Source organism: Aegilops tauschii, chromosome 7, assembly GCF_002575655.3.
Source record: "Aegilops tauschii subsp. strangulata cultivar AL8/78 chromosome 7, Aet v6.0, whole genome shotgun sequence".
In the NCBI taxonomy this organism is placed as follows: Eukaryota; Viridiplantae; Streptophyta; class Magnoliopsida; order Poales; family Poaceae; genus Aegilops; species Aegilops tauschii.
Window position 1 is genome coordinate 573824386 of NC_053041.3, and position 16055 is coordinate 573840440.

Below are 16055 nucleotides of genomic sequence, written 5' to 3' on the forward strand. Positions count from 1 at the left end.
AAGGGCTCAGACGACGACGACCACTTCGCCCCCGCAGGCAACGACGACGACAACGGCGCCAGGGCGTCGCCGTGCCAGCCGAGCTCACGCTGCTTCGACAGTAGGGATTGTCCACGACGGTGTGCGCGTGGGGGCAGGATGAGGGGTCGATTGCTTTTGTTTTTCAGATCCAGGGGTGCATGTGTTATTTTTTGCCAAGTCAACTCCTTACAATCTGGCCCCACTTGTAAGAAAGTGATTAAACGGGCCAAATCACCCGATCAGTGTTTTTTGCAACAACTTAACAAAATTTCCGGTGTTTTCTGCAACGGATTAACGAGTTGGTGGTTTCCTGCAAATGTGGTGGTTTCTTGCAATTGACTCCAGATATGCTGAAACCCATTTTGCAAGGCCAGGAAAACATATACAGGGAAAAAAACATTTATATTAAGATAAAGATACAACTTCCCAAATGAACAGTTTTGGGAGCACCACTGAAGGAAGTGTATAACAAAGGCAACATTAATGGTACTTCACGATTGAGGCACTCCTATTGAAATACCCTGTCTCCTATCATGATTTAGCCATGTTGCATTATATTTAACAAGATTTTTTTAAATCCCTTTTGCATTTCTTTCTCAGAATGTCAGGCTTGAGGGGTTCAAAAAGTTTGAGGAGAAGTCCACTGCCATTGACCTCACTAACGGGGTGGTGGGCAAAGACCTGTCTGAGATGCTCACCAAGTTTTGTGGCTCTGAGCAGAAACTACTTGTTGGACAGGCTGAATATAAAAGAATAATTGAAGGGAAGCTGGTTAGTCTACCTCTGTAAGCTATCTTGTTGCTTCTGTTTGTGTGAACAGTATGGCTCACAATTTATTTCATTTTCTTTCAGGATATAACCTGTCAGTATGATAATATTGTGGAGGAGCTGATTTGGGGTCTAGATAATATCATGCACACTTTATTGCCTGAGGAAGCATCAGAGCCGAAGGAGTATCGGCCCCCCAGGAGGAAAGGATTAATCCTTTTCTTACACCAATATGGCTTTGTTGTCCAAGAAAACTCGGTGAGGCTATCCGCTTGTCCTTCTTATTTCTGACATGCAATGTTCTCTCTGCTTTATTGCTCCATCTTCATGCAATTTTAGTCCTTTTCTTTTCAGCATGCTTAGCAACCTTGAGCAAGTCCTCTTTGGCCGTGCAGTGTTAGCCCTTTTCGATTTATTGTGTGCTTGTAATGCTTCATTGCCAACGAGCTAAATTATGCACAGACATACTGTTTGTAATGTAAATTGAAATTTAACATAAGATTTTCCAGATTTTTACTTTTCTTTTTTTTTTGCATTTTCCTGCTACTCTCAGTGATTAAACAGATGTTCATTTTCATCCAGGTTACTGGAAGCATTGTTGAGAAGGCTCGTCTCTTGTACCACCTTGAGTTAAATGAAAGGCAGTATTTGAAACTATTGTGCAGATCTATAAAGAAATTCATTGATGTATCATCTCTCACTAAGCGTTGGAGTTTACTCAAATTTGGAACAGCTCTGAAGTTTCTTTGTTACCCTGAAGAATCGTACGAAGTTTGGGGCCCTCATAAGATGATTGTAGTATGTTTTACGTGCGTTTGAGTATCCACACACAGCAATTATCGTTCTGACAGTAGACTGAATTATGTTTCTTTCAGATTTTGTCCGCTGCTGAGTATGAGGGTGTAACGTCCAGGAGACATCAATACAGACGTGTGATTAAGGCTAAGATCGATGTCTTCTCAGTGTACAATTAATGATGTTTTGGCTCTCTATTCAGAAAGGCTTAACCTTCTGTTTCGTTTATCCTTCCTGATGCCGGTGGAGCCAAAGCATATTATAATTTGGAATGATCGTTTTTGCCGATTCGACTGATTTACCTGCTGGCTCCGAAGTTGGAAAATAAGCTATTACTGATGTTGATAGTATGCTCGACTCCACTGAAAATTGTACTCGAGTCTCTGTAGTCATGACCAGTGAATTGGATTTCCCTGAGACGCGACAAAAAGATGTTACCTGTGATAAGCAGGCTGAAAGACATATATAAGCTTCTCGATGCTTTTGAGAAGAAACCTCGATTTTTGTCAAGCTTCTTCATTCATTTTACCTCAATCCCAATTACTGTAGTATATATCCCATTAAAGCTTGAAACTTCACAATCGTGCATGCGTTTGTCTATTTGTGGGTGCAATAGTCTTTTGGGGCTTCTTTAGAGCATCTCCAAACTCCCCTAATAACCATTTATTGACGCCTCCCAACAACATTTTTCTAGTATGATCTATAAATATACAAGTTTGTTTCCTATCTTTCAAAGGGTACATATATTAGTGGCTACTAGAGTGAGAGAAAACAAAAGCAACACTTTGTTTGTTACAACATGGTAACAAATCACAAATATTTTGGAGAAATCTCAAATTATCCTATATGAGTAAGTCCTAAAGTGTTTGTTAAACACATGGTTGAAGATCGTACCGTTATTTCATAGCAACACACGAGTATTCAGCTAGTATTTTTAACAGGAAAAAACACACTCTTTTTTTTTTGTATTTTTGAGCTGGGGAGGGTCACGCTTGGGCCTGGGATTTTAAAGTCCAGTATTTTTAAGCCCAGCCTGGGTCTTAGTGTAAACATGGATGGTAACCGATCATGGTTCTCATTCTCAAAAAAAAAAAAAATCTGACTGATACTATTTGTAATCCATACTACTCCCTCCGTTCCTAAATATAAATCTTTTTAGATATTTCAATAAAAACTACATACGAATATATATAAACATATTTTAGAGTGTAGATTCACTCATTTGACTTCGTATGAAGTCTGCATTGCAATATCTAAAAAGACTTATATTTAGAAACGGGGGAGTATTAAATGGGAGTTGATACGTCGCCGTTTCACAAGCAGTCATTAGTGTAAAAATAATTTTGAAACTGAGCTCAAATCAATTTGAAATCAAGTTATTAATGCAATTAATTAGGTATGCTTAAATAGAGTTTTTTTCATGCCAAATAAATTTAGAAACCGAGCCATTAATGCAATTAATTAATTAGTCAGGCTGTTAATTAGGCATGTAGAGAGCTGCCTTGAGGTGAGAGCCTCTTTCCAGCCGCGCCTCCTCCTCCAAGAAAAGCTAGGGTTTGTGCCTCTTGCCGGCTCCACCGCAGGTCCGCCTCGTCTCCCGTGGCCCCAGGGCCATGGGGGCATGGTGGATACTGGCAAGGGCCGGCAGGAGGGCTCCATTGTTAGTTGTTTCTTCAAGATTTGTTAGGGTTTGTGTCCTACTCAGAAAGACGAGACGGCGGCGGCTCCCTGAAGATGGAATAAAGGTCTCCCTGCCTAGTCCCCGTTCCGGTGGTGCGTCTAGCATCATTGGTGGGCGTGTGGAGGTGTGTCTCCGGCGGATCTATCCTCGGTGGATTTGCTCGGATCTAGTTGTGGTTCGTCTATGTTCGTGTGTCTTCAGGTTGGATCCTTTCGATCTACGTTATTCTTCATCAGCGACGGTTGCTGTTCTGGTGCGCTGGTCCTACGGGGCCTTAGCACGACGACTTCCCGGCTGTCTACTACAACAAGTTGTGCCCAACTCCGGCGATGGAGGGGTGATGACGGCGGCGCGCCTTCAGCTCGCTTCAGTGATTGTAGTCGTCGCTAGGTGATCTACGGATCTGGATGTAATTTTTATTATTTCTAGTGTTCGTTGTACTGCCATGATAGAAGATGAATAGATTGAAAGTTTTCTCGCAAAAAAAAATTAGGCATGTAGATAATTTGTACTACTTGTAGAGATTTTTTTTCCAATTGTATTTTTCCTGATAGTGGATATTTTTTACAAAATAGGCCATAATCTACCGCTTCGTGTGCACCCAGACCGTCACAATAGAGTCAACGTCAGCACCGCCAAGGACAATCAGTCAAACGCCACAATCATTGAAATATTGTTTCATCTGTAGCAAGCAACGCACAGATATTTAGCTAGTTAATATGAAAATGAGAGTATCGTATCACAAAGATCCTTGCATTAACCGGCACGTTATCCATGATATTTTAGCAATCCAAGTTTTGATTTCTGACTAGAGCGAATCTCCAGCCGGCTTTACACCAGAAAACATACATACTCGGGCGCATTTAGACGAGCACCAAGCAAGTGCACGTCTTCCTCCATGGACAGGTCCATGAACCCCTTCCATACAGCGGTCATAGCGCTCTCGGTGCTCCTCCTTGTGTGCTTCGTTAACCACGGGCAATGTAATCACCACGCTTACCATTGCTAAACTTCACTTGATCTGTCTTTCCAACACTACTGAATCATCCATGGATTTTTCTTTGTTTCTTTCTTTCTTTTTGCATGGATTTTTCTTTCTTCGGGTCAGCGCTTACGGTCTGCGAAGCGATTGGGCATCGGTTACTTATTAATCACTCCCTCCGTAAAGAAATATAAGAACGCACTTATATTTCTTTGCAGAGGGAGTAGTTGATATGATACCGCAGAGATCATCAGAAAGAAAAATTGTATGACGACGGTTTGTTTCTTATTGCACAGGCAGAACCTTGGGTCATCAAGACATGGGAAGCAGCAGCAAGATCAATATATCACCGGGCGGGCTGTGCGTCAAAACATCCTGCTCCGGTGTCACAGCGCACGTGTGTTTCTGCTGTTTGATAGACAGTACCTGTCATAGTTCATTGGCCGAGTGCGAGAAAGAGTCATACTGTCAAAGATCTTCCACCCTAGACGCCGCTGCGGCGACGACCCCTGCTCCGTCGACGCCCACCGGTCTAATCTAATGGAGTACATGGGTCGCATTTCTGAATATTTTGTAACTTTCGCTCCTTGGTTGCTCGAATGTCTGAAATTCTAAATGAAAGAGGTTTCGAGAGTTGAGGATTAATTTATCTGATGTGTTTCCTTTTGGTATTCTCTCGTTTGTTAACTAATATATGGCCATACCATATCAACGTGACCCTATTTCTGCCATACACTTAGTCCATCAGAGAAGAGTGTCCCTGGCAAGTGTTTTCAACCAATGAGACCTCAGAGCGCCATTTAGGGTGGTGACCACGCGAGTGGCATGCCACTCGGCGTGGCCACAGTGCACCCGGGGTGGTTCCGGTCATTTGCATCGCCCCCGGTAACCCCCGGTTGCAGCCTCCTCGCCACCTCACTCCCCGTGGAGCGGCCCATCTCTCGCATTAGCTCCCCCCTTCCAGGTCGGCCCGCAGCGGCAGAGCCATGTCGGCCGAGCGCCATGACCGGCAGGACCCGCCGCTCAGCTGCTTCTCGCCTAGCTCCGCCCCCTCTAGAATCCGGTAGCCGCCATCGTAGCTCCCAGTTCCTCCACACGGCGCCACCGGAGCTTCCCGTCCGCCATTAATGCCGCGGCCTCCCTTTGCCCTCGGAGCTCCTCCTCTGTTCACGAGGAAGCTCCCAGCAAAGGTAAACGAGCCCTCTCCTCCTCCTCCCTTCGCAATGGCTGGCGGAATGCTTGCCCTTGTTCTGACTGTAGCCCGCAGCCCTGCTCGTCTCCTTCCGCGGATGTTCGGCTGGGTGCAAGTTGAACCGCTCCCAAACATTGTTTCGACAAGAGGAAACCTGGGAGGCTGGAATGTGTCTCTGTGCGTGTGACAGTGTGAGTTTGTGTCTCATGGAAAACACAAAACCGTCATGGAAGTCAAGCTGTGTTTTTTTTTCTCTTTTGAGGAAATCAAGCTGCGTGTGTGTATGATGTGTAGACATGGGCAGTTTGGCCCAGTGACCCAAACTCGAAAGCCCGGCATGAAGGCCCAAAAAAGCTGAAGTTACAGTAGAATTTTAGTAGAAATATAGGCTTTGCAAAAAAAAGGCATACTAATGTACTCCCTCCATCCCGAAATGTAGGACGTCTTTTGTTTTCACGTGTAAATTCCAGAAACGTAGTTGCATATATCCAAAATAACTAACATATACAGGAAATCATCAAGTTGCTGGATTCATTTCTACATCGTACTTCCTATGATTCATCATATCTACTCCCCCTGTAAATAAATATAAAATCCTTTAGATCACTACTTTCATTTCAGAGGGAGGACTATAAAGTCCTATCATCAAGTTTCTCTGAAAAACGCTCCAATTCAAAGCAGCCCAAACCAAGTGTAGCACTGCACTGCACTGCACATTCAACAGTCCGGAGAATGAAGAACAGCTTTATATATCTTGTTAACCATGAACAGAGTACATGAGGTCCTTACAAAAAGACCACCCAAACACCCCAAAAGATCGAGCATCCCATATACGCGCCCCCTCAGCCGGCGACCAGCAGACTCCGAGTAAAACCACGGCCCGCTTCGCCGGCATCGCCTGACCGACCACCTACCTACAGGCCCAAGAATGAACTGAACACGTTTCATGCACAATGTACAACATACTCAGGACTACTATACTACAGCAGAGCAACTTCGTCAGTCTGAACTTCACCCGGATTTCGCTTAGAAAGAAGCGGTCCAGAGCGCCTTTTCGCTCTCCCCGCATTTGTTGTGCACTCCCTGGATGTTCTCCACGGTGTTGCATATGCCGCTGCATCTCCAGTCGAATGAGGCCGCGCAGGTGTTCCCCGCCTGGGCTTTCCACTCGCAATCTGCGGTCAGGTAACAGACATGTCATTTGAACCTAGCTTGTGCGCAGCCTGTCACTTGCAAACTATAGGTTGTTCTTCATCACATTTTTTATCAATAGCTCTGCAGCAAATACTGTAAATAGTTGACTAATTTGGTACTCAATCTGAGCACATTCAGATAAGAGTTATAGAGATTCTTACCTGGTGGGGTACCGCAGCATAGTCGACGGTCATCAATATGCTCAACATCTAACCCTATGAACCAAGCCCCCAAAGAAACATCCTCGTTGACATACTTGTGCAACACATGCCTGGCAAAGATCAAATAATCCGAAACGGTTTGAGTACACACTCCAAATCATGAACTAAGAGTAAATTCGGTTATTTGAAACAAAAACTGGTTCGGGTAATATCTCACTTATTTAGGGAGATGTAGGTTGCCAAATCTTTTGAAATAGCATAAAGCTGACCGGTGGCATGTCGGAAATATTTATCCCCGAATTTCCAGTGCTCGGGTTCATAATATCTGACTTCCCTGTTCCGTTGCAATTGTATATTAGTTAACTACCCAGAAACACGACAAAGAAATGAGGACCTAAATACCGTGAGCTACTTACTTGTCGGATAGCACAGGACCAGACTTCATGCATCCAGTATATACCCTGGGCCTCGAAATATGTTTGGACAAAATCTGCCCAAGGGTGGCTGCAGATGTGAAGTTACATGTTAGAAACAGAATGGTTGCCACTTGCTGAACAAGACGTTTCGACACACAATAGGAGGTCCAGAATTGATGAGCTTTTCTCAGTTCGGTCCTAGTTTCTGACGGAATAAGCAGACTAGATGGCATCAGAGTTAAAATCATAGAAGCCTTAGCTTATAGCATCGTATCAACACGGTTAGGTATAGAAGACGCAAATGTGCTTTAGCAGTTAGCACTAAAGATGGAGATCACACAGTGATGATTATTTTATCCAGCTCATATGATCAATTAATATTAGAAGAACTTACCTATATTTACATGCACATCATCATCAACTTTGACATAGAAGTTAGCATCCCATAAAGCAACAGCCGTCGCAAAATATGTCTTGGTTTTTCCAGATAATTCAAGGTATCCTTCCACATGATCCTGTACAGAGCGAAGACAATTGGAGTAAGAACAACTCATAATGTAACCAAAAGTCAAAGTAACAATTACTTTGGCAGTTCCAACGGGTGCGGCTAACAACTTTTTTTAGGGACGGCTAATAACTCTTATAGTAAAACAGATAAAGTCAAGCTTACAAGCCTCATGAAGTCTCCATGTTTCCTATCCTCTGCCGCGATTGCCCTGTCCACAATTCCACCTGAAATAGCACTGCAAACAACCATTCATCATAACCAATTGGACTGAAAAATGTGAGATAACCCAGGTTGAAAAATAATCATGCTGCACACCTGTGACCAATGACAAAACGAATTATGATGCCCTTCTCTTCTTCCAGTTTTTTCCTCTTCTCTCCTGTTTTTCCATGGTCACTCCACCATCAATAACAATAACCCATGCCACAAATATGTTCAAGAACAAAATGAAGAACAGTTCCATGTGAGGAAAAAAAACCTTGTGGCATCCAGGTGTTGCGGATGGAATCCCTCCTCTTACGGCTACTGAAAGCCGTGTTGATGCCGATGACCATGAGGTACTTGCGCCTTCCGGACGATTCGGAGGCCTTGTACTCTTGCGAAACCGGAGAGCCGTTGAGGAATGACTCCTGCAGTGTCCTTGCAGCCGAAAGCTCTGTCTCCAGATTTGCTATCGTCTTGTCCAGTGTCCTGCAGGAGGAGGGGCCATTTGAACTCTAGTCAGGTAAAATCCACCTTGACGCTTTGCTGGAGCAAATCAGGTGGGCGAAAAGGGATGCGTGTTGTCACGTACTGTACAGCGTTGTGAGTGTCCAAGGCCTGTAGCGTATCTCTGAAATCATGTTTCCGTCCGACCTGAAATTTGCATGAACATCAGCATGCCACTGCTGCAAGAAACTGTAATAGGAAAGGAGATGGTGCCATTTGGGAGAGAGATGAAGGTACCTTAGTAGAATCACAGTCTACGGCGGCGAGCTCGGCCTCTTTCCCTCTTGTTTCGTTTGGCTTGGCAACCTCGGTTGCCTCGGGCAATGTCCACATCCTGAGAAGCAGAGATGAATTACAGAGCACATGAGTAAAATCATAGAGCACAGTAGCAGTAGTTAGCTCGTCAGTCAGTCTGGAATTCAGAGCTCGCGTACACGATTTTGGAGCTCTTATAGCATTCAGTCCCAATCGGCTAATGCCACGATCGAACAAGAGAATCAGCAATTGAGCACGCACAAGTCTGAATTCTTGGAATCGTTGGATACAGCAGTCAAAGTCTCAAAACACCACAGGGAGAACACCCCTTGAAGTCAAAGCTTCAAAGCAGGGCCAGGGCTGGACCTCACCTACCTCAGCCCATTGACCTAAATCTGCCCCCAAAATGCAAGGAGGAGCACAGCAGATCTTGCCCCCGAGACCCGTCCCAGGCCGACGCCCCTCAGAATTCCGCGGAAACGGAGCGAGCCACGGAATCTGGAGGCCGGCCAGGCGCGCTGAGCGCCGGACGACTAATGGGGAAGGAGGAGTGCAACCGAGGCGACATACATACATACCCGGAGGTGAAGAGCAGGCCGAGGGAGAAGCTCCCGGCGCAGAGCAGGAGCACCCACCGCCTGGCCACGGCCCCGTCCCCTCCCCCTCTCCTCCAGCTCATGGCCGCTGCCCCCTTGCACTATCGCCGGCCCTCCCCCCACTCTCAGCTGAGCTGAGCTAGCTACTCAGCTGCCGCGGCAGGAGGACATGTGATGTACGGCGGCGGACCGCGAGGGATGGGGAGGAGGAAGAGGACGACGAGGAAGCGTGACTCCCCGGGTATTCTCGCTTACTTAAATCCCCGGGCCGTCCTCCCCCCGTCGCCATGTGCGCGCGCGGGCGGAGGCGGCGACCGACAGTACAGTTCGGCAGAGCTGGGTTGGGTGCCGCGAATTCGACGGAGGTTTGCGGTGAGTTTATTAATATGACAGTACTGGTGATTGGTGGTAACTGGCCGTAAAGTAATGGCCGCCGTTGCAGTTGCTGTTGGCTGGATCTCTTTGGATTTGCTGACCTGAGCTGAGCGGAGCGTGGGGAGGTGGAGTGGCAGGTGGTGGAGTGTGGGGAGGCGTACGTACGTCGTCGGGGTGGAGTGCAAGGCGGTGCAGCAGGAATGCATGCCGGCTGCCGGATCGTTGGGCGGAGCGGCTGGCAGGCGGGCTGGCGTGGCGGTGGTTGGTTCGCGTGCTGGCCGGCCGGCCGATCGGCGACGGGTTGGTTCGTTCCGCCCGCGCCGTGCACCGCGGCTTTCCTTTCATTCCCCCGACTCTGGCTCTCTGAGACGGTACACGGTGCGCGGATGCGGGTTCGTTTTTTTCTTTTTTTGAGAACAGATGCGGGTTTCGTTTTTTTTTAAGATGCGGGTTTCGTTAAGAGCAGGGCATGATGTGAAATCGTTGTTAGAGCATCTACAAGCGGACTTTGCAAATCAGGCCCTGTTGGCTGGATTTCTTTGGATTTGCTGAGCGGAGCGGAGCTCGTGGGCGCCAGGTGGTGGAGTGCAAGACGCTACAGCAGGAATGCATGCCGACCGGGGACAAATTTAGTGTTTTGGCCTTTTTATGATAGTTTAGCCTTAAAAAAGATTAAGATATAACCTTTTTTCTACCGTCACCCGCCCCGGCGGTAGTCTAACACGCCCTACCGCCAGGCCCCGAGCGGTAGGGTAGCGGGAGGCTGCTAATGGCCGGTAGCCCTAGCTGATGTGGAAAAGGCCCCTACCGCCAAGGACCCCGGGTAGGGTGTGTCTGTCTACCGCTAAGGACCCCAACGGTAAGGTACTGAAGTGGATAAGTGGTTGGGGCGAATGGGTGGGCACTCCCATTTCACCTCTCTCTCCCCCAGAGCTCAGCCCCCCCCCCCCCCCCCCCCCGCGCGCTCTCTCCCTCACACAAGGCCCTCTCAAATCTCTTAGTTTGCTTGAGATTTGTCCGGTGGATTCGAAGCACTTTCATCGTCCAAGGTACCACTCTCACTCCCCCTCATTTTGGTTCAGGGGCGTACCCACGTTGGGCCAGGGGGTGTCACAGGACACCGGGTAGAAAAATATTTTACCTATACATGTATAGCCCATATACGGCTGGGACACCCCGTAATTTCATTACCTGGACACCGGTACAACAAGCCGGCGCACTCAACAACTACCTGCGGCGCGATTGTGCGAGGCCCAGTCTTAGCAACGAGCGAGGCAGCCACAGTGGCAGCTAAATCGATCGACCACCCCTAAAAGAAAAGATAAATCGATCGACCAGGCTCTCATCTAATTATTTCTCAAAAAAGGGCTGTCGTGTAATTCTCAAAAAAGGCTCGCATCTAAAACAAACAATTTCTCAACCAAAAAAAATCTAAAACAAACAAAAAATGTTATACGCTGAAGGAAATATGCCCTAGAGGCAATAATAAAGTTATTATTTATTTCCTTATATCATGATAAATGTTTATTATTCATGCTAGAATTGTATTAACCGGAAACATAATACATGTGTGAATATATAGACAAACAGAGTGTCACTAGTATGCCTCTACTTGACTAGCTCGTTAATCAAAGATGGTTATGTTTCCTAGCCATAGACATAAGTTGTCATTTGATTAACGAGATCACCTCATTAGGAGAATGACGTGATTGACTTGACCCATTCCGTTAGCTTAGCACCCGATCGTTTAGTATGTTGCTATTGCTTTCTTCATGACTTATACATGTTCCTCTGACTATGAGATTATGCAACTCCCGTTTACCGGAGGAACACTTTGTGTGCTACCAAACGTCACAACGTAAATGGGTGATTATAAAGGTGCTCTACAGGTGTCTCCAAAGGTACTTGTTGGGTTGGCGTATTTCGAGATTAGGATTTGTCACTCCGATTGTCGGAGAGGTATCTCTGGGCCCACTCGGTAATGCACATCACTATAAGCCTTGCAAGCATTGTGACTAATGAGTTAGTTGCGGGATGATGTGTTACGGAACGAGTAAAGAGACTTGCCGGTAACGAGATTGAACTAGGTATCGAGATACCGACGATCAAATCTCGGGCAAGTAACATACCAGTGACAAAGGGAACAACGTATGTTGTTATGCGGTCTGACCGATAAAGATCTTCGTAGAATATGTGGGAGCCAATATGGGCATCCAGGTCCCGCTATTGGTTATTGACCGGAGACGTGTCTCGGTCATGTCTACATAGTTCTCGAACCCGTAGGGTCCGCACGCTTAACGTTACGATGACAGTTTTATTGAGTTTTGATGTACCGAAGGAGTTCGGAGTCCCGGATGAGATCGGGGACATGACGAGGAGTCTCGAAATGGCCGAGACGTAAAGATCGATATATTGGACGACTATATTCGGACTTCGGAAAGGTTCGAGTGATTCGGGTATTTTTCGGAGTACCGGGGAGTTACGGGAATACGTATTGGGCCTTATTGGGCCATACGGGAAAGAAGGAAAAGGGCCTCAAGGGTGGCCGCACCCCTCCCCTTGATCTGGTCCGAATTGGACTAGGGAAGGGGGGCGCCCCCTTCCTTCCTTCTCTTTTTCCCTTCCTCTTTTCCTATTCCATATGGGAGGTGGAATCCTACTAGGACTAGGGAGTCCTAGTAGGACTCCACACTTGGTGCGCCCCCTCCTAGGGCCGGCCTCCTCCTCCCTTGCTCCTTTATATACGGGGGCAGGGGGCACCCCAGAGACACAACAATTGATCCTTGAGATCTCTTAGCCGTGTGCGGTGCCCCCCTCCACCAAATTACACCTCGATAATACCGTTGCGGAGCTTAGGCGAAGCCCTGCGTCGGTGGAACATCATCATCGTCACCACGCCGTCGTGCTGACGAAACTCTCCCTCAACACTCGGCTGGATCGGAGTTCGAGGGACGTCATCGAGCTGAACGTGTGTAGAACTCGGAGGTGCCGTGCGTTCGGTACTTGATCGGTCGGATCGTGAAGACGTACGACTACATCAATCGCGTTGTGATAACGCTTCCGCTGTCGGTCTACGAGGGTACGTGGACAACACTCTCCCCTCTCGTTGCTATGCATCACCATGATCTTGCGTGTGCGTAGGAATTTTTTTGAAATTACTACGTTCCCCAACATACGCCTCTGTATGTCTCTCTAAATAAAATCAATCCGTAGCTGGCTCGGCACTCAGGTCGCCATACTCTCTTTGACGCCACCGTCCCCAGATCGTGTCGAGTGGCCGAAGCAGCGGAGGAAATATAAGGCAAATCATAAGAAGTACAGACCCCAATGCGCCATGTTTCTTTTAGATTGTAATTCTTGTTCCTCAAACTCTTGAGAATTAGGGCAAGGGCTCTTAACTATGTTAATGATTGGATCATTGACATATTTATAAAAAGAAATTGCGTGAAATAACAAAATTGACTCACAAAGTGGTGGTCAGATCACAATCTGTGAAGGTTATCGGCATTTGTGTCCGACGATTCCCCGAAGACTAGAGCACCAAAGCAAGCTTACTTTTATAACCGTGCAATTCAAGTATTAACCCACAAAAAAATCCAAGTATTAGATACATATTCTTTCGTGGTTTAATCTTCTCTGCCCAAATATAATTCATCAAACGCAAATATCAAATAATAACTATCAAATTACATGTCATAGAAGGAAACATTTCTAAAGAAGCAAGAGCAATCAATACATGATGAAAATATTGATCGGTTTAAATATAATGTTGTAAACCCTTATACATTAATATATACTTTTATTTAATATGGTATGTCTGTTCTATTGTACATGGGACACCGGGTAATTTCTGTCCTGGGTCCGCCCCTGTTTTGGTTGGTTGGAATGATGTATTTTGGTTGTATTGCTCATATGTTAGCAAACCCTAGTTCATGATTTTGTTGTGGTGAAATCAATGTATATGATGCATTTAGGGTTATGTTTGTGCTTTTGACTATGTAGTGTGTGCCCAACATTATTGGGGTAGCAAGATCTAGTGCTAGAGTTAGTGGTTTTGTTAAGGGTTAGGGTTAGGGTTAAGGTTATGGTTATGATCACCGTTAAAGTTACTCCTCGAATTGTAGGATGGCACTGATTGTCTTCTTTGAGTCTTCTGCTGAGGCGGCGACGAACCCTGAACGCATAGTCCTTGAGGAAGCGATGAAGCCGTGGGTTGACGTCGTCGATGTGTTGAATGCCTCTTCGAGGGACTATTCAAAGTAGTATTTCTCCAAGTGCCCTGAAAAGGTGTATGAAGCTAAAGAGAAAGAGATATGTAACCTCAAGGAGAATGAAATACTCCGTAGACGTGATCTCAAGAAGAACTGTGTCAGATTGACTTGAACAACCTTGGCCAGGTCATTGACTGCGTAGTTAAGCAACCATCATCGCCGATACCGAGGTAGGCTTCTCGGTGGGCTTGGGTCCATAAAAGAACGGATGCGCTTCTTGCAACCAGGGACCGGACGACTAAGATATTGTGTTGAAGATTCTTTTAAAGTGTCGGGACCCCGATCCTAAGTCACACCGATCTAGCATGTAACACATCATATCACTTTGCGGCCTCACGCACGGTATTCCCACGGGTGCCACCTTACCTGGCCCGGGACCGTTTGCGCCTTTTGGCTCACGTATATGATAGTGTCGCTAGCATCCATATGACAGAGAACCCGGGCCGGCATGACTAGTCGTGAATCCAAAGTGGCACTAACTTACAGGGACAGGCATACATGACCGAGCAACGAACGTGTCGGTCATCAGCGAGTGAATCCGGGCTGTAGCAAGTTAACAGGACTCCGGTAGACACCGCGTGACATTTCCCCGTAGGGACAGACATAGGAACGAAGAAGGACACATGCCGGCCAGCCTAAGTGTTCCGGAGCAGTAGCAATCTACCATGGCTCAGTGGAAGCACTAGGAGACATTTCCCCATAAGAGAGGCTACCAAGAATAAACAACTAGGTTGTCGGATCCCACACATACCAAGCATTTCAATAACATACACACAATATGCTCGGTATGTGCAAATACAACATGGCATCACAACATAACTCTATAACTCAAAGTATTTATTTATTAGGCTCTGAGGAGCCAGATATTACAAACATGGGTCTGATGACCCAGCATTCAAGTCATACAAGCAACAAGCACATGCAGAAGCATAAACATGTCTGAGTACAGACATCTGAAAAGAGAGAAGGCTAATAAGCCTATCTATCTACAAGACCCTCCAAAGGGTACAAGATCGTAGCTGAGGTAACAAGCTAAACATCGAAGTCCACGCGGAACTACTAGTGAGACTCGCTACAACAGGAACCCCCCTTCTGCAACGCATCAATGTATTGTTGTATGGCCATATATGCGTTGTTAAGATCTACACCAACGGATTAGTATGCGTTGCCGTTGGTGGCGTTGCAAGGGGTCTACAACAACATATATACATGCGTTGGTAAAGGACCCATAGAAGCGTTGTTAGATAGCAACATATATAGTTAGGGCCTAACAACAGTTCGTATGCGTTGTTGGCCTGCAAAAAGGATTTTCAAAATGTACATAACCGATCATTGCAAACGAGTAGAAGCTTTGCTAGATTGCATGAACAATTAATGATATTTTACATATATATATTGCCATCCAGAATTATTGGGATAGTGCATAGAAGCCACAATATGATAAACAAAAATATCTCATATATTAAACCAGATATGTTGCATTACAAAGATCACGATCCAAAGATTACATGATGTGAAACTATCTAGTAGTAGCCCAATTCCCGAGCTTGCAATCAACTATAATGTTTGAAACATTGATCAATACAATGACATTCTATTTATCTTGTAGTAGCCTCTTTCATAACCTTGCAACCAAAACTTGGGCCATGTATCATCAGTTTATCTTGGCAATCTACAACAATAATAAAGTGAGTAACTTAGGGAAAATCAGGTTAATAGAGAAGTCGAATTTGAAGGAGGAGCACCATAGAGTGGTTGAAGGCCATGCCATTAGTAGCACTATACGCTGTAAAGGAAAGTACTACCCTACATGTGACAAAAACATTTGGTCATTGTTTTCTTATGAACAAACCTGCTATATGTCAGTTGAGTTAATAAACCATAAAAAGAAAATACTAATTAGTAAGAAACAAGGTACATGCCATAAATAAAATAAATATCATGTGCTGACATACAGGAAACAAGTTTAAACTAATGAGAACTTGCATAAATCATAGAAAAACTGATCAAATTACTCTACTGAAAAGTACAATGACAAAAAATCCATTTCAAGATTCTATTCCACAAGAAGTTCACTAGCATATTTATGCTCCACATGGTCAAAAGAAAACTAAACAAGTAGAGATGCTTAA

General features: G+C 45.7%; 1 protein-coding gene and 1 long non-coding RNA gene across 3 annotated transcripts; one reads left to right on the forward strand and one right to left on the reverse strand.

Moving 5' to 3' along the window:
* The first annotated feature begins 4085 nt into the window (after positions 1-4085).
* On the forward strand, positions 4086-4913 carry LOC120969607 (uncharacterized). The gene is made up of 2 exons (XR_005763940.2): positions 4086-4248; positions 4544-4913. It is a non-coding gene; the product is annotated as an uncharacterized lncRNA (long non-coding RNA).
* A 1254-nt stretch (positions 4914-6167) lies between these two features.
* On the reverse strand, positions 6168-9706 carry LOC109771642 (probable beta-1,3-galactosyltransferase 2). Of its 2 annotated transcripts, none has more exons than XM_020330341.4 (11): positions 9260-9706; positions 8664-8760; positions 8512-8573; positions 8197-8408; positions 8034-8097; positions 7881-7953; positions 7605-7725; positions 7211-7298; positions 7012-7128; positions 6795-6904; positions 6168-6614 (listed from the first exon to the last, which is right to left on the reverse strand). In XM_020330341.4, the coding sequence occupies exons 1-11, from the start codon at positions 9358-9360 to the stop codon at positions 6466-6468; spliced, it is 1194 nt and encodes a 397-aa protein (XP_020185930.1). In that variant the 5' UTR covers positions 9361-9706; the 3' UTR covers positions 6168-6465. The 2 variants fall into 2 exon arrangements, with proteins under 2 accessions (XP_020185930.1, XP_040250695.1); XM_040394761.3 differs by having other exon boundaries at positions 8861-9636.
* Positions 9707-16055: the final 6349 nt, after the last annotated feature.